This window comes from Chanos chanos, chromosome 2 (assembly GCF_902362185.1).
Source record: "Chanos chanos chromosome 2, fChaCha1.1, whole genome shotgun sequence".
Taxonomy (NCBI): domain Eukaryota; kingdom Metazoa; phylum Chordata; class Actinopteri; order Gonorynchiformes; family Chanidae; genus Chanos; species Chanos chanos.
In genome coordinates, this window is record NC_044496.1 from 17534257 (window position 1) to 17553771 (window position 19515).

The following is a 19515-nucleotide window of genomic DNA, read 5'->3' on the forward strand; positions in this document are numbered from 1 at the left end:
TTGGCCTGCCCGGACGCTGGCATAAGAGCACTTGATGGTAGGTGAACACAAGCGTTCTATCCATAGTATGACTATGGCTGGAGCTATATTCAAACTGACTGCCGCTCAGGCGGACCAAAGATAAAGGACGTCGATGTACCTCCACAGACATGTTGCGCACAGTCTGAATGCTTCTATCATACGTCGATTGGCTGGGTAAGAAGATGCTGAGCCGACTAATGAGCGGCAGTGTTCGGAGTCTGGACAGAGAATTTAATTGTACAGTCAGGCTGTTGGACGATACAGAATTCACCTGCACTGTTCAGGTCAGTTTCAACACGTTTCCACCACACGTGGGTTACCACTGTTACAGACACACGTACCATCGCCGTCGTGTTGCGGCGCGTTGCACCTATGACTTATGTCATTGAATGATTATCGGCTGTCGTTTGAAAATTGTGCCTGACTTACACACTGGACGTGTTGTTTCTGCAATGCGTCGCCTTTTTAAACCAACTGTTGTGTGAAAGGATTTTTACGAAAAATGAACGTATTACCATAATTCATTGGCTTGCTGTTAACTGTATCTGCTGATTCTTAAACTGTCATGAAGTGGGGACGCGTTTAGTTTAGTGTCTAGATGCATTATGGTGCAGTTTCTGAGGCTCACAGTCTGGAAAGTGTTGGTGACAAAATACTATATCTAAATTTTTGTGAATGACGTCCAGATTTATTCTTGCAGTTAGCCCCCTAACCTCAACTTCAGTCTTGCATACCTTCACTGGAAAATTGCATAAAACAGTAATACGGCAGCCCTAGGTATGACTTACACAGGATAGTGGTGAAGTCTGAGGCATTTCCACACTAAGAGACTCAGTCTGTGTGGGAGACTCAGTAAATAAAACGCCGACGTTATGCGTCACAGATGTCATTATTGAGAACCGTGCACGTGGTCCTTTTTCATGTCATTTACATTCTTATCAAGCTCCCAAATTTCGTTTTTCCTTGCTGCCAGAAAGCTGAATGTAAGTACGTAAAATATATCCAAATAATACATTAAATAAAATAGATAATTAATTATATGTAAGTACTATCACGTTTCTTTAGTACAGCTGTGATGAACTTAACCTAATAAATTGTTTAAAAACAGAAAGAAAAGGTATGTCATCATACCAGCTGTGCGTTTGGCAGAGGTAAAGTGTGCCCTGATGAGAAGTGGGGAATTGCTGATCAGAGGAAAGCAGAAACCAGTGATCAGTCTCTGTCTCTCTCTCTCTCTCTCTCTCTCTCTCTCTCTCTGCATTAGGTAGGGAGAATGTAGAGGTAAACTGTATGAGTATATGACAGAGAAAGTGAATTAGTGATGGTCGTGCTCTTGTGTCTCTCCATGGTCCTGATTGGTAGTTCAGAAAGAGGACAAACGGGTTATTGCGTTAACTCAGTGGAAGACATATCAGACTAATCTACACAATTTTAATTTTGATTAGACACTGAATCTGTTGCTAATAAAATCAATAAGTGTCTGTGCTCTCATGTTGGACAAGCACTTTGGTTACACATTAAAAAACAAGCCGGAAAGGGAGAGAGCCTGATGAGTTGTATGAGTTGTAATTGTATGTGGAAATTATATGGAAAACACTTCCTAGGGTAGTCTTGAGTAAGATGACCTCCAATGGATGGAGTACGCAATTGCACCCATGTCAAATATTGAAGTTTTCTTACAAAAATATGAAAGAAACAATGTTTGTTCATCAGTAGTTTATGTCTGATTTCTGAGACAGCTTGGATCACTCATATTTGTGTTTTCACTTGTTTTCATATTTACTATTTGGTTGTTTTAAATACAGTTGTACCTGCATGTCATATGTGGGTAAATGCATCATTAATGCAGGCTTTGGTATTTCACACAAGGACGTCTCAGTTGTTGGACTAAGCTCTGAGTGAAAGGTTTGTCTAACAGAGAAGTCACCTATTTAGCAACACCAACTGGTCCATGAAACTGTGACATAAAAAGAGATTTAATCCAGCATGTTTGGGCCTGTTGGATGAAGCTCTCATCATATTTATATACTATTTCTGGCTGCCTTCAGGGTGTTCTACATACACTTAATGATGTTCATCTGACTGATTCACAAGAGACTGGTCCCGTTTGTTAATAAGAAAACTGAAAAGAGAACAGAATGACACAGTTTCATATATACAGATGGTGGAAAGTATATTTGGTTTCCACACAATAACAATAAAAAGCGACTTGCATGTTTATGATAACTGCTATTTGATTAACAAAATTTAGTGATAATGATTTTAGCGAGGTATGTGGCAAAGTGCCCAGATGTCCACACTAAACTAGCCCACAACACGGGAGGGTTGAAAATACACCTCAGATATTGTTACAAATGGTATTTGCCAGAACCAGCCTTGCAGAGTTTATGTTGACTCTTAACCGCTCAAAGCCAGCACCATAGTAATATGTTTCATGACTATCATTAAAAAATTAGCAATGACAGGCTGCTAAATGACACAGTGCTAAATGACAGTATTATCAAAGTCACAGGCAGCATAAGCAAATGCAAAGAGATTCCCCATCTGCTTTATTACATATCTTGACATCTGAGGAAATGTTGCCAGATGATTGCCTTTCTTACTGAATATTGAACTAAAAATCTGGATAATTTTCTTAAATGTTTTGCTCTACACCAGAATTATTTGCATGTTCACAAGCAAAAGAAAACATTAACTTGAGGCCTCAGGATGCAGAGCGGTACCAGTACTGGTGTCATTTGAATCATGAAATACATCCTGTAAATGACACATGATCAACTATGTTCTAAACCTTCTTTAAGGAAATTTGTCATCTTGTACCATAATAAATTTACAGGGGTAACCACAAGAGAGAGGGGAGAAAATCCTCAGCTAACGCAACTCCAACAGCCAATTTTTAGTTGTAAATTGGTTCTCCCAGTTTTCCAGATCCCCCACATTTCACCAATAACATACTGAGGTGCTGTGTTGCCCAAGGCTGGTCCTACATAATATCTCTAAACAGCTTTGCATACAGTGAATTTTTATGTATATATTTTTGTCTTATCAGCACCAAAAACTGCATTCTCATACACAAACACGCATACCTGAGGTCAACAAAAGAGAATAACAGAGGCAGACGGAACGCAAGAGAGAAAGACAAAAAAGACCAGAATGAAAGGACAGAGATACAGTATACACAAGAGGGTTGAAGAGCATAGGGAGAGGGTGCATGGAAAATGAAATGTGAATGGAGAGCTCTTGCCTTTTCCCTGTGGCTATGTAAAGTAGCCATGCATCAGCCACCACGGCAGGGACAGGTCTTATGCAGGCTAATTATCCCTACTCACTGATAGGTCATGTCTTTACCTGCGGTCTTTGTCCTGTTCTCTGGGAAGAGCTTCTTGAAAAAGGGGACAGAAAAAAGTACAGAAACAAGGAAGAAAGAGTAACAAAACATTGGATGTATATAATGTATGTATGGACATTTTCACATTTGAATGTATGCATGTTTTTATGGATGGATGGGAGGATTAAAGAAAGGATGGGTATCAGTAATGATCAAGCTTTTAGAGAGTGGAGCTGTTGCTTTATATATCATGGTTTTGGTAACAGTTTAGACTGGCAATGGTAAGAAAACACACAACATGCGTGCTTACTGGACTGCATGTTTTTATCAAGCACATGGGCTTTTAGTCAGAAATGGATCAGATGGGGTTATTCGCTCATCTGAGACATCTGTGAGCAGATTCATTGTTCTGAGTTGCCAAACACTCTGAGCTGCCAAATGACAGTTGCAGTATGAACAAACTCTACTCTGTCTCTGGGAGCTGCAAAACTGTCAGGTCAGTTTACTGGGAATGTTTTGTTTATTTAGTGCATTGTGACTCAGGAGCTTTGTCAACTTTAAGAAATGTGGATTAAAGTTATGCAGATGTATTGTGCAGTTTTGGGTTATTATCATATTTAAAGCCTCATGTTTAGGATGTGTGTCTTGGAATTCTGATATCAGTTGATGACATTCCATCGTCCTTGGACTTCTCTGATGCTATGTTACCTCTGGTTTCTATGGCAACTGGCAGATTCCATCATCTCTCCCCGGCTGCTCTTCTAAGACTAGAGGCAGACAGGATTCACACACACACACACACACACACACACACACCTCCGAAACAAGGAATGTCACTGAAATATTAAGGGCACTTTAGAAGAAGGCTCCTCTCCTCTCCTCTCCTCTCCTCTCCTCTCCTCTCCTCTCCTCTCCTCTCCTCTCCTCTCCTCTCCTCTCCACTCCTCTCCTCTCATTAGTTGATTGATTGAGTCAAAGGAGTTTGGTTAGATGTTAAAATGCTTAGAAGTGAAATATGGCCCCTAGCTGCTGAGAGACTGCTGAGATGGGCACCTTTTGGCTCCTGGCTCTAATGCCCCTATAAACAAGACATCTGCCATACACACACACACACACACACACACACACACACACACACACACACACAAACACCCCAACATAAACTATTCTTAATTTAGTAAATGGGATTGGTATATAGTAAAAACACAATCTCTCATTTACAGACCAATGCTCAGGCCAGTGAAATTTTCCTCTCCTCTGTTTATGCAGTCACTTAGGCATAATGCTCTCCTGTGCAGTCTCCTCTGTCACAGATGTGTGGCATTGTGTGCTTCTGTATATGCCATTGTTGACCAGTGGGACAGAAGCAGAATGTGTTGACGTGTGTGTTTATGTGTGACCAAAATTTTAAGGACTGAATCATTTTAAGGCTGACAGATATTTCTGCTGATGGCCAGCAACTTATTGCTCACACTGTGGAAACACTCTAAGTGAGTGGGTGGTATGAGGTATCTGTAAACCACCTATATTTGACTTTCCCCTGCTTGGTTTAATGCAAAGACAGCACATCCAGAGAGACACACATTCTGGGGCTCTGCATGGACATGACCAGGGATCAGTAATGCATTTGACCTTTGTCAGAATTGTATTATCTGCTGTCTGCACTTTTTAAACACCCCATATATAGTGACACATGTCTCTCTCTCTCTCTCTCTCTCTCTCTCTCTCTCTCACACATACACACACACACACACACACACAGAGGAAACAGCATTGTCATGATTGATTGTAAATGTAAAGCCTCTGTTACTGATTTAAAGAGATTACCTTTTATGTACTTAGATTTTTTCCAGGTAACCATGATCTTTAATGTGGTAAAGGTTTCATATAAACATGCAGTGAGTGGCTGTCAACATTGGTTGTTGAAATAGAGTATTATAGGCTTAACAGACTGTGTAATGGTGTGGTGGATTGGTTAAATGGCCACAGGGCATGATTAACTTCTCTGCCTTATTGGACCAACCACTTATGTCAGTCACATTAAATCAAGAAATGACCTTAAACATGCCTTTGAGACTTCAGCACTGACCCTTTGTTTTAAAGAGAGTGAGAGAGCAAGGGCAATTTAGGAAAACATTCAACAGTTTACCAAATTTAATCCTATAAGGATGTTAAATCCACTTTCTTCAGCTACATCAGTGCTATGGTACAGCCTTGCCATCACTAACCCACTGCATCATACTCAACAACTTTAATCTGTAATTGTTATTGCAAACTGAGGTTGCAGAATACAGCGTAGGGGTAACATTATACATTTTGACAACCACAGATTTGATGCACTCAAGTCCAGCTGTCCCCCAGAGATTAGACTGCTAAGTATTCTTTCTAAGACAATGCATTTTAAAAATGGCATCTAGACCAGAGTTCCTTTGGTTACCCCACAGCTCTACTCTTGTCCTGTTGTCAGGAGACATTCTGATGTTCCCTCTCTCCTCACGCTGCTCCTTGGCTGTCATCGAGAGTTACAGCCTGCTGCCCCTGGGCCGGGAAGAACTGTGTCTAGAGCAGCAGGGGTCATGCCATGAGTGTTCGCCCTGCTCTGCACCCCGCCTCAGCTCAGATCAGCTTGGTTAGCAGCACCAGGCTGCCAACCACAGACTCATCATCAACATGGCGTATCATCAATAGAGTGCAATCGGTGCTTTGAGCTTTTTGGTAATGAGTTGCGGTGCACAGATACAATGTTTTACATGACATTTATAAGGAAGAGAGAGAGAAGAGAGAATCATAGAGCTAGGTTGGCCTCATGTGGATTCTTTGTAATGAATTCTTTAGGGAGTCACTTCCCACTGGGTAAAAGATTCAAAGAGTGTGTGTGCGTGTGTGTGTGTGTGTGTGTGTGTGTGTCTAGCTTCCCTGTCTTAGTCTCAGTGCTCAGTCCCACAGGATATTCTTAAGACTCTAATCTACTTGAGAGGGCTCCATAGGTCTCATTCTGTTCATCTCTGGACTCGGGCTCTTCATTCAAACTCAGAGAGAAAAGGTCTTTGGAAGTACGTTTTAAATGTGCTCCAAGAAATGCACTTACGTTTATGGCTCTTAAAATCAGGACAGTGATGTTTGCTCTCAGAGAGACCACAACAGGCCAGAGAGCAGAGAATGGATTGGCTTTGTATTTTGTGCTGTCTCTTGACAGATCTGGACACTGACAGCTGAAAATGTTAACCTCAGTGACTGTAGAACTGCATTCAGCCACATAACAGAAACAATGTTTTTGGTTATGTCTATGTTCTCACTGTGCTGGTTTGGATAGACAAGCAGATGAAAAGTTATAGTCTCTGATCAGATGCCTAACTTAACTTTGACTTCTGTTCTCTATGAATGGGTATGTGGCCATGAGTGTATAGCTGAGGCTTGCTTTACTTACAGAGATGTTTTATTTAATTTGTGTAATTAATTTGATGAAAAGGGATGAGATGCATTTAATATTGTGACTGATTTCTTTATTATTGATGAGTAGACTTGGTGCCTGGCTTTAGCCCAGCTGTCTGTGAGAGACATACTTCACTTATTCAAGCTCTCAGGAGCCAGTATCCTGCCCTCTCTCGCATGATTGTCTTTATATCTTGGTGTTGGCTTCACAATGACTTACATGTTACTGATACTGAAAATTTACAGCAATAACCATAATCATAACAAAAGAAACTAAAAATGAAACAGATGTTACTTTATTTAACTATGTGATTTTCAGATTACTCAGACAAGTTGGCTTTGTTGATTTTACATGTGTTATTCCACTAAGAATCATGGAAATAATACATATAAAATCAACAAACATTTTTACTTCAGGTAATCTGAACATCAAACAGCTAAATAAAACAAACAATCCTCCAGTTTTGTTTGTTTGTTTGTTTGTTTGTTTTGTGTGTGTGTGTGTGTGTTGACATCTAAAAATAAAAACAACATGCCCACGATGTACCCATTTGTTAGACACTTGTAAACCACATACACTAAAACACACGGGTATTAACTTAATGCCTCTGCCTCTAATTGCTGTTAGGGTGACCACACACAGGGTTGCATTAACCACCCATGTGAACTGTTGTCTGAATGTGACCTCTTTCTTTTCTTGCAGCTTTAAACGAGGGGATCTGTTTTTATCCCCAGTGTCCTGTACTGATATTGAGATCTTTTAGCAATTTAAAGTGAGTTCAGAGTTGGGTATCACCATCATCACTGATACAGTCTCTTTCTCTAAATGTCAAATATCTGTTGTCATCACATTTTCAACTCATGAATCTCAAAATAGCTCCCTGAGGGAGCTGGGCACTAGAGCTGACTACCTGGGTTGTATTAAAGTGTTGTCTCCCATTCCATTGTGTCTATATGTCAAGATGTGTCATGACAAAACAGAATATTTGTTCAGAAAGAGTTTCATGTTTCTGTTGATGTCGGGCTCTTCCTAATTCTCATGTCTGTCTTGTGCACTGCTGGTGCTGACATGGAAATGACAACCTCCAGCAGTGTGTAGATATGTAAGTGTATGTTTAGATGGGTAGAAGCTGTTTTTTGAATAAAACTAAGCTGTGAACATTCTTCAGCTACAGACAGTGGTGCAATGCGAGGTGTTTTGTAGTGTCTGCGTGCACTTTTTATCTGATTGAACCAAACACAGCCCTTGTACAATTTCTCTTCTCTTCTCTTCTCAATATTGTTTTATGGAGGACCCTTTGGCGATTTGGGAGAAATTTCTTCTTTTTTCCTTTTCTAGAATACTTAATTTGTACATTTTTTTTACAGCAAGTTTAAAAGTTTCCATGAAGCCTCCATGAAGCTAGCAATGTTTGAAAATGTCATTACAACAGAGAGGCTGTAACAGCATATCTCAATGCACCACTGGTATAATATCTTATCATTTATCATAATATCTTATCGTTTATGCTCTTACAAAGAAAGAGATTTAGAGATTTAGGCATTTAGACGGTCCGGAAAAGTGCAGATGGCACATCAAGGAAATAAAAGACTTTTCATATCATTTCAAATGTGCATTACAGTTTTTTATCACAGTCCTTGAAATAATGTAGTATTTTCTCAGAACTGTCGGTAAAATTCCAAGAGTTATTAGATCATTCAATAAAATCTAACTTTGACTAAAAATCTACAGCTCGCAAAAAGAAATATATGAAACAAATGTACACGCAACCCCCCCCCCCCCCCTGCAACCCCAGTCAGGACAGCTGGCTTAGAAAATGAATGACTGAATGAATGAAAATGGACACACATGCAGTCACATCAGAAATGTCACCTACATTTAAAACTATTTTGAAAAACAGACAACACAGCCACTACAATCTGTATATTATTTCTAGACCGTGCATTTGGAAGATCATTGTACCTGGAAAGCGGTGACTGAATATATGACAACTGATTTTAAAAAAAATCAAGAAAATCTGAAATTTTTCAAGATGAGTGAGAAAGAGACAAGCTCAGATAAACCGCAGTTTTCTAATACTAGTTTTTCTTCAAAGAGTTTAGCCCACTATGATATGATGGAATAAACAGAGCACTCTCAGCTAGCTGGACGTAGTATATGTGTTGTTATGTAAGACTGGAATATCTTGTCAGATACAAGAAAAAAACATCAGCATCAACACATTGTGTTACTTTACAGCATGAACAAACTGTTGCTGGTTGCACTAAAAGGCGAACTGTGGTCGTAAGTTGTTTTTAACACCATAGACATCATCTGGAGTGATAAAGAAGCACTTGTATTGTAGTGATTTTTAACCAATTTAGACACAGTAGGAGCTCACATATAGTGGTATCTGCTTCTGTGATGTGGACAGTGTTTACACTCCAGAGAGCACCGCAGAGCGTTCTCATTTCTTTAAGTCTGGTCAATTAAAACCATAATAAAATAAAATAAAAAAGTGTACTGCACTCTGCATTAAAAGTTTTCTGCATGAAATTCTTACCAAAGGGTTGTTTGCAGGTTGCCTTACGATTTTAAATTGGGGTTATTTTTTTTACAATGAGGTTGTGTGCCCTCATTATAAAAGTTTTCCTCTTCTGAGTGAAAAAATAAGCTGAAACGACTTAGCTGTCTGCCCTTGACTCCACTGCTGCATTAATATAGTCATTAGACAGTGACTCATTTTATAGTGCCAGTCTGTCACGCCTGCCCCAAGACAGGTATGCCGTATTGTAGCACCAGACTGTGTCCTGAACTCTGTTGTTTCTCTTCTACAGAACGATGCTTTCTTTCACTGCTGTAACAGAGCATTTGTTGCACACAAAATGGTTTGAGGCAGGTTGGTTTACTGTGGTAATGTTTTACAGAGGGACAGTAAAGGTCAGTGCCTGTTTGACCAGGTGTGCCATCATCTCAACCTCCTGGAGAGAGACTACTTTGGCATCAGATATGTGGACCCAGACAAACAGAGGGTGAGTCATCACTGTGAAGTTTCGGGAAGGGTGCAGAAGATTGAGCGTTATATCAGGCAGTGTGCACTGCGATGTTCTGGGTAGAGGGAGCACTGCTGAGGTGTGTATACTGGATCAAAGACAGAAGAGTTAGAACAAACACAACTCTAACTTTTCTTTTAGTCCTTACTCAGTTTCTCAAGTCTCTTTCCTTTAAAGGCTGTCCCATGACATGTGGACTCAGGATGTGCAGAATTTTACTGTATAAAGCTGAAAAGTGAAGTTTGGCTCCATGGTGAAGTCTAAGTTTGATTTGTTTTAAAGGACCCTTGATGGTGCAGTGTTTGTATTTTGGGAAGATGAGAGAGAACAACAGAGAGAGCGAGAGAAAGAGAGAGATGCTGAGCATTCACTAACACTTGTTTGTTTAGTTATCATTAGTGACCGTGCACTTCTCTCCACTAGGCGGAGTACAAAGATCTCTGGAAATGTTGGTATTTTACAGTATTTTGGAAGTACATCATAAGCATTTGGGCCATCGTCATATGAATGACTCATTGAGTGTTTCCCTGAATGAGATCATGGAGAGATAATTTTATTAAACTAAGTAACTTTAATTCCGCCCTGACTGTGCAGAGGGGTTGATGCAATAGCTATGCAACGACTCTTAGTCAGGTTCCTTTTTATAGGCAAGAATTAGATTGGAGAAAAGTTAGGGAACACATAAAAAGTCAAGAGGCAACTAAATATTTGGAGTAATCTGCATATTCTTTTTCTGATTTTTGTTCATTTCTATTTCAGCACTGGCTGGAGTTTACTAAACCTATTTTCAAGCAAATGAAATGTAAGTCGTAAAGGAAGTGAAAATTGCATGTCAAACTATTTTAGAATTGATCTGTGACAATATTAGTCTTATCACTTATTGCTCATTTTCTGTTTTTAAAATGCACTGGTGTGAAAGAAAAATGTAAAAACAAAACAAAAAGACAAACAAACAGACACAAAAACAAAAAAAACCTTGTTATGTTAATGAACCCTTGTTTTTGTCTCAGCTCAGCCACCGTTCACCATGTGTTTGCGCGTGAAATTCTACCCTCCTGATCCTGCTGCTCTGAAGGAGGAGATCACCAGGTGCTCACCTTTCCAATAACAATTACCCCCCCCCAACACACACACACCCATACACCCCCCCCCCCATCACTTCACACCTCCCTCCAGGACAAGGCTACTCAGTTATAGCCACATGGCTTTCAGATATCTTTTCCAATCGCTTACATCACTGTTGACTGAATCCAGTAGCTCTTAATAGCCTGCTTGGTTTAAGAAGTAAGTTCATTAGTTCTGTTGGAGAAACAGACACCTACAGGACATGCAATCTTTAAAAGCTGAATTCATCATCAGCTCTCTAAAACAATCTCAAAATAAACTATTTCTGCGATTCTCTCATCTGATTTTACCACTTATGTTCCACTCTCATGCAAAACTCAGTTTGAAATGACTGTCTGACTGCCTTACTGTGTTTCTGTTGTTATTTCTCAGATATCTGGTCTTCCTGCAGATTAAAAGGGATCTGTACCATGGCCGATTACTGTGCAAAACATCAGATGCTGCCATGCTGGCTGCGTATATTCTGCAGGGTAAAAAAGAACAAAACCTAAGCATGACATGTCAGTTCATAACTCTTGTATTTTCTCAGAAAAGAATTATGTATGCAGAGCACTTCTCTTCTTGTGTTCTCTCCTCTTCTCCAGCGGAGATTGGAGACTATGACCCGGGAAAGCATCCAGAAGGCTATAGCTCTAAGTTTCAGTTTTTTCCCAAACACTCAGAGCGCCTGGAACGTCGCATTGCTGAGATCCACAAGAGTGAACTTGTGTAAGATTCAACTATACTAGTTCCTAGTACGCTCTCTCTCTCTCTCTCTCTCTCTCTCTCTCTCTCTCTCTTTCTCTCTCTCTTTGTCTCTGTTCTTTGACCAAATGAGTGTGTGTGTATGTATGTGTATGTGTATGTGTATGTGTGTGTATGTGTGTGTGTGTGTGTGTGTGTGTGTGCGTGTGTGTGCACTCTTCTCTCTCAGAGGGCAGAGTCCTGAGACTGCAGAGTTGAATTTCCTGGAGAGAGCTCAAGCTTTAGAGACCTATGGGGTAGATCCACATCCATGCAAGGTTAGAGATTATGTTTGTTTGTTTACTAAACAGTCCTCACAGAAATCTCTGTGTTCTGTAATACTCAATTAGACAGAGGCCTATCTCGGGAGAATACCCCTGAAGTTGTTGTACTTTTCTCTCGTTGCTTCGTGTGGGCAGGATGTATCTGGAAATACAGCGTTTCTAGCTTTTACGCCGTTTGGCTTTGTGGTGCTGCAGGGTAACAGGAGGATCCACTTCCTGAAATGGTGAGAATAATGAAGAATCTCTCTTTTCATTAAGTCATAATGACTTTAAAAACACAAAGTAAATCCATATTTTTTAAAACTTTGTGTACATAACTTTAATCTGAACTTTCTGACTTGAACTTTAGTTTAATTTGGACTTTGTGCGTGTGCCTGCTGCTGTGACCATGTGTTTATATACATTTGCCATCATTATGAATAGGAATGAAGTGTCCAAAATGAAGTTTGAAGGAAAGACATTCCACATATATGCCAGTCAGCAAGAAGTAAGTGTGTGCATGATTTCATATTTATATAGTATCTGAAATCCAACAACTGGCAGTTTTTTACTCATCATGTAAAGGTAATTATATCATAGGGCTTCATTAAACAGTCACAGGCGAATAAATGCACGTCATTAAATAGTTCCAGAGTTGATGTTTGTGTGACAGTATCATGACCATCCTAAATCGAAACCCTTTTTACCTGCCCAGGATCAAAAGATCATTCTTACATACTTCGCTCCAACGCCTGAGGCCTGCAAGCACCTGTGGAAATGTGGGGTGGAGAATCAGGCCTTTTACAAGTGAGTCTGGTGAACATGTGTTATCAAACACACAACATTTTAGCTCATTTTAGCTCACGTTCTGTCAACTAACCAATACTATTGCTATCGCAGTAGTTTCCGTGATTGTTCTCTCTCTCTCTCTCTCTTCCTCTCCCTTTCTCACTCACTCATTCTGTCTGACTCATTAACTCACTGTTTTTGTGTCCAGCTTGGAGAAATCGAGTCAGGCACGAACTGTCTCCAGCAGCAACCTGTTCTTCAAAGGAAGCCGCTTCAGGTACAGGTGAGTGTTGCTGGTTTAGTGTTGGCGCTCATTAAAGGGAAGATCCACAAAACACCGTCATAGATCATTTGGCCACCCTGAGCTGTCAGATCAGTGTCAGTGCACCTTGGCATTTGTTTTAAAAGTAAAAATATTGTGGTACTCCAGAATCTCCTACAAGTGTTCAGTCGTTTTTAGATCTGGAGACTGAAAAAGCCAGGCCATATGGTTTACTACAATACGAGGGCGTTCCAATCACCAAAACAAGTTTACCAGAGCCTCTCGCCGTAAGAAACAAGTCCATTTCTCTACTTTCTAGTAGACCACTGCATTTTTAGATGTAATAGAAGGTTCACGAACTGTAAACTGATCGCAGTATTCATTCCCGTTCTGCTTGCGTTCTCGTATTTGCATTCAGCTGACTTAAAGCTTTTGATGTGCACCCCCCCCCTCCTTCCAGTGATTTCATTTTGTGATTTCAGGCATGTCTTTTATATAAAACATTTGATTATGTTTCTCTGTCCAGTGGAAAGGTGGCTAAAGAGGTTATGGAGCAAAGTGCCAAAATCAGACGTGAACCTCCAGAGATACACAGGTCTGAGTTTGACCTCAACTTCTCTTCACTCCTCTCTCACTCTCTTCCTCTCTCTTTCTGCTCAGCTGAATAGAGTTCATGGAGTTTGAGTGTTTTTGTTTGTGCTTGGATTCTCTGTACGTTCTGATAGTTTACTGTAGTTTGTGTGTATCCTCAGGACTGGGATGGTCCCTAGCAGGAGCTGTCCCTCTATCACACATGGCCCCAGACAGAGTAGTGTTCCTCGAACCCGCAGGAGAGCTGTCCACATATCCATTATGGAAGGTAATGTATTCACACATCCACACAGGCTACCTACACACAGACTCAGTTTGGTTGAGCTGGTTATAGTGTAAATAGCTGTTTTTGAGTATGGATTGGTTGATGACTGACAGAGCTGATTGTGTCAATGTGAAATGTATGGGTAAATATTATGTTGGTCTTTTTATGTTTTTTATTATGTCCAATTCAGATGATTTGTCAAAATAGACTCTTTCTCTTTCTCTCTCTCTGTCTCTGCCTCTCTTGCTCTCTCTCTCTCTCTCTGCGTCTCTGCTCCCCCTCCTCTCTTGCTCTCTCTCTGTAATCTGAGAGTTATAGCCTTTGTGCAGTATGAGAAAAGACACTCACCTGTCCCCATCACTCTGTCTTCATATCATAGGTTATTTTTAGAGAGGGGAGAGAGAGAGAGAGAGAGAGAGAGAGAGAGAGAGAGAGAGAATTGTATTCTGCTTTTTGAACTTTGTGAAAGTAATACTCTCGAGGTGTTGTTTTGATACACCGTTGAGGAGGACATCAGTCACTTTTTTTCACATGTTGGGCTGCGGATGCTACCAGTAAATGTATGTAGCAGGGTTTAGGTGGAGAGGTGGAGATGTCTGGAGTCCCTAGCCCCCTCTTCCACACCCATTATCTGCTGTGTTATTATTACATTCTCTATAAATAGAGTAGCTTTGAGCGACACTCCATGTATGTCACTTGGGGGTGAGTGAGAATGAAAAAAGTATGTTGTGTGTGACGCTTGTTCTTTTGTTACACACATGGAGGATGAGAGTCGTGCATTTTGGTTGGTGCTCTTTTAGCTTCTTTTGGATGTATTGTTTCCTTACACACGCTCCTCATCGTGTCCAATGAGCAGTTAGCTAAACCAACTCAAAGGCATCGCCATAGCAGCAGCTCAGCAAAGACGGGGACTCTTATACATCCGCATAAACACGCTATCTCGCACGCTCACACGCGCACACTTCGCACACGCACTGTGGCACCATGGTGAAGTGTCTGATCCGGATTAAAACGAAGGTTAACGTTCATTTACGGATGATAAATCACTGTTACCGGGATGTGAAGGTGCGTGTGCTGACGATGGGGCCCAGGTTGCTGGGCAAAGCTCTGGGGGCTTTGCCTCTCTTCCCCTCCCTGCCGGGGGGCTCGGGCGCCACCAGAGCCCCATCCAGACTCAGCGTGCCTTCACCTTATGGACGACCAGCAACTGCTACAGGTAAACCTCACCAGTGTCAACAACAAGCAACCTCTCTCTGACAGTGTGCTGTCTGGGATTCTTCTGCTGAGATTTTTCAAATCTGTATGTGTGTGTGTGTGTGTGTGTGTGTGTGTGTGTGCGAGAGAGAGAGAGACAGAGAGAGAGAGCATGTATGTATGCAGGAGTGGGTGATGATATTTGTATGGAAACTGTGAGATGTAGGTGATTTGTGTTATGTTGCAGTTAATGAAAAATTACCTGAGTTATCTTGCTTGTTTTGAGTTATGCCATTTTGATAATAATGCGATTATATACCAAAACTCACAGCAGTGATATTCTTTTAATCCTTTAAACATCCTGTATTTTAAAATATGAGCATGTTGTGATTTAGTGAAATAATATTCAGGACAGTGAATATTAAAGGAAGATTTACATACTGACTGATCTTTGTCATACAAAACTATGCTACTGTATTATTACATGTTTGGATAATTTGTATGTATGTAGCACATAATTCTCATTACTGTTGAATGCATTACCATCCTTACCAAGTGTGATTCTAATTATTACATTATATTTGCTCCAACATACACACAACCTATTAAGTATTGTGCGCACACTTTAACAGTAAAGTGTGTGTGTGTGTGTTTGGTTTAGAGTGGTGTTAATGATCTCAGTGTCTTCAGTGTGACTGACTTTGACACATTTATTGGCATTAGCTTAAAACAGGCTCATTGCAGTCTGTGAAATGTATGACATGTTTATTATGTACATAGCAGCAACCTGTCCACTTAACCTTACAGTAACTATGTTTGTCCACTGTGCTTTACAGCTGCCTACTCATCAACGTCCAGAATCACTTTGTAGCAGCCTACAAACTCTGTTAAATCTCCAGCTTTCTCAGTAAAAAAAAAGCTGAGTTTTGTTTAGCTTTAATGCGCGACCTTGACACACAGAGGAACAGTTCGGTTAACAATGAAAATAGATCTGACTAACCAATACTATTAACACAGTAGTTTCCATGATTGTTCGGTCTTTTTCTCTCTCTCTCTCTCTCTCTGTTTCTCTCTGTCTCTCCCTCTCTCTCTCACTCTCATCTTCTCTCCATCTCTCTTTCTCTCACACACACTGTCCCTTTCAATCTCCCTCTCTTGTGCCCACTCTTCTTTCAGGTTTGGAGTCTCTCCGTGACAGTGGACACTCCACTCCGGTGAGTTCTGGGTCCCATGGTGACTCGCTCCGCGGTTCTCATGGTAACACAGCAGAGGGCAGTAATGGGGTGGCAGTGATTTCAGAGGAATCATACAGTCCTTCTGACAGCGTCCTACCCACGCCCGTGTCTTCCGCCTGCTCGCTCCATCACGCCCTGAGCCGATCCTCCAACGAGTCCGGTGGCACCCAGGACGACAGGGGGCCCAAGTCGGGCACCGAGGAGGGTGGGCAGCGTGGGCAGCGTACTGACATTAAACCCAATAGGAGAGCCCCACGTCTGGATAAGACCCAGGCAGACGTGGAACGGGTGACTGAGTTTATCTTCAGTGTGGTGCGGCTGTTCTTTGTTTCCATTACTCTACTCTTCGCCCTCCTTCTCCTCCTTATCGCACTGACAGAGTCCGACCTGGATGTGGCGTTTTTGAGGGACATCCGTCGCACCCCTGAGTTCCAGCAGTTCCACTATGAGTATTTCTGCCCTCTGAGGCGCTGGCTCGCCTGCAAACTCCGCTGGATGGGGGGACACCTCATTAATAAGTAAAAGAGGAAGAGGGGAGAGGGCAGGAAAGGTGGGAGATCAAGCACACTGTTAACAATTGAAAATGTCATGCACTTTCCAGGTTGACGCTTGGCCACTTGTCAATAAATTTGGATTGCAATACATGATCAATACTGATCATTTTCAAAGGCAGTGATCTAACAGGGTGTCGGGTATGGAAGAGAGCAATATGTTGACAACTGTATTAAGCCCTGGTTTAACATGTTAAGTCTTTTTTCTATTCGTTTGTGTACTCCGAGAGAAGGGAGCAATGTATCCCACTCCCTGTCTTATTTTTCCCATTCTTTTCTTTTTTTTTCTCTATCCCCAGGGGCCCCTGAAACCGTTTCCTTCAGTCATGCCTGTAGCATTACAAGTAGCAGAACTAAAACCAACATCTACTTGGTCGTTCTACTATTTAGACTAGTGTCAGAGGAGGAAAAAAAAAAAACCCCACACGAATTGGCTCCATTTAGCCACAGTCACCCTCACTTCTCTTAGGCGGTCAGGAAGAGTCAGTTGTCAAAGTTCAGGGGTCAGGGGTATCATTATGCAAATAGCTTCTTCTTCCAAAGCATGTTATATGTTCAGTGGGATGAAGAGGTGCACTGGCAGGCTACGTATGAGCCTCACTCACTTTAACTGAGGTGGCTGCCTCGTGAGGAGGACAGATCATGGGTTACTGGAAATTCTAAACTGAGAGGAAAATAGAGTGAAAAAATAACAATGAATGGTATCTTTTTATACAATTAATTTAAACACTAGAGTATAGAGAAGACAAATGGTTAAGTGTGAGGTATTTGGTGAAGTAATCCTGCAGTAGTTGCAGTAGTGAGTGTGTATTAAGCAACCAACTCTGAGTACTATTTGGGCTATTGGTGCAATATTCCTGTCATTTCAGATTGTAAGATTGTAAGAGGGGGATTGCTCTGAGCTCTGTGTGACTGGTGTATGTGTTTATGATGGTTACTGGGTCGGGTTGACAGTGAATTTCCTTTAACATGTCATCTGTTTACCATTTTTAAGATTAAGGAATGTGCATATATCTGGGTTGCTGTGTTTCCTGACTGTCTATGCTTGCATAACAACCTTAACTTCAAAGACATGACATTGCTGTAATATGCTCATTATTAATGTTCAGATCTGATAATGACTTAACTGATGATTATTATTTGGTCTGATATCTTGAAAAGGTGAGTGTACGTGGGCAATAATAGATGCTGATGACTCTTCCTCTTAGCAGTAAATAAACCCAGCAACAAATAAATCTTACAGTAGCCACCTTATCCATTATCAATCAAATTTGGATTACCACATTTTACTTCACACTGTAGTTTTTTTAATCTCACTTTTTTGTTTTGATTTTTTTTTTTTTTGTGAGCAAAAATTCCAGCAGGTTTCTTTTTTAATTTAGATTTTTTTTTGTACAATACATCGACTGTTAATAGGAGCCAACTGTTGCATAAAACATTTTAAAGTTATATTATTCTTATTAACAAATGGTGACAGTGTGGCCTAATTGTGGATTTAGCACTCTTGTTGGTAAGGAGACACTTTAAACAGGGTGTTGTCTGTCTGCCCAAACAGACACACACACACACACATACACATGTATACACACACACAGACACAGACACACACACTACATACCCCTCTTTATATGTCTGTAATGTTTTGCCTTGTGTGGTTTTGTGTATAGAAATCAGAATGTAATTTTTATTTTGAAGCAGACCACATTGAAGGACTTGTGGGGTTTGGTGGTGCCGAACTAGGTTATATAAAAGGTGTCATTTTATGTATGTCGTGAATTCTTACCCAAAGAGAAGATTCGTCTGAAAATAATGATATGATTCAATAGTTAAATAATTCACATTTAACATTTATAAACCAAATGGTTACGTGAATGTGTTAGAGAACAGCAGACCACTGCGAGGTGGGCCAAGTTTAAAGAATAGTGTGAAATCTGAACTGCACTTGCACATGGTCAATATTGTGCTCTGCACCCAGTGATCTTTAACCCTAATGTTACCCCTGTGCCTCTGGGTTTGACATAACTTACTGCTGCCCATGCATGTCCGGCTCACTGTTTATCACTCTATGTACTGAAATACTCTATTTATCTGACTAGTAGTTTTGTATTATTTTTATTACTGTATTATTGGTACTTTTTTGGTTAAAATCATTAAGCTATTGGCTTGTGGTAGAGTTTTACCTTTGTTTTGCAGAAAATAAAATATATGCAACATTTATCAGAAAAAAAGGCACATTTTACATTTTTTTTACCTTGTGTTATACAAATGTTATGTTTCGATTTAACTTTTATTTTTTATAGAAAATGGAGCATATGCAATATTTATCAGAAATAGGCTCATTTGTGAGGTCCAGCACTTACTGTTTGAATTGGTGTAGCTATGACTTTTTGCTGTGCTGTAAACGACATCCATTGGGTGCATACATTAATATCTGTATGTATGTACAAACACAATCTCTGGGAGCCTCCCCGGCCTATAACTCCTAGTTTAGATATTTCTCAGCGACTGTGAGAAAGCTGGTTCCTGGAAAATATAACCTTTGATGTAGCCAATCATGATTACGTATATTTTCTCTGTCTCTGAAGGTGCCTTCACTACTCCACATGCAAAGCTCCCATTGGTTCACCTTGTGGTAACGATGAAAGGACTGTTTTTGCTCATAGAGGAAAAGAGAAAAGATTTTGTTCAGCTGCTAACTGATCA

The 19515-nt window shown here is 40.6% G+C and overlaps 1 protein-coding gene across 1 annotated transcript; it reads left to right on the forward strand.

Moving 5' to 3' along the window:
• Positions 1 to 203: 203 nt before the first annotated feature.
• frmd5b (FERM domain containing 5b) lies at positions 204 to 16783 on the forward strand. Its single transcript, XM_030766238.1, has 14 exons — positions 204 to 305; positions 9689 to 9793; positions 10574 to 10616; positions 10825 to 10903; positions 11312 to 11409; positions 11524 to 11647; positions 11853 to 11940; positions 12082 to 12170; positions 12370 to 12433; positions 12641 to 12732; positions 12923 to 12997; positions 13503 to 13571; positions 13729 to 13835; positions 16203 to 16783. The coding sequence occupies exons 1-14, from the start codon at positions 204 to 206 to the stop codon at positions 16781 to 16783; spliced, it is 1716 nt and encodes a 571-aa protein (XP_030622098.1).
• Positions 16784 to 19515: the final 2732 nt, after the last annotated feature.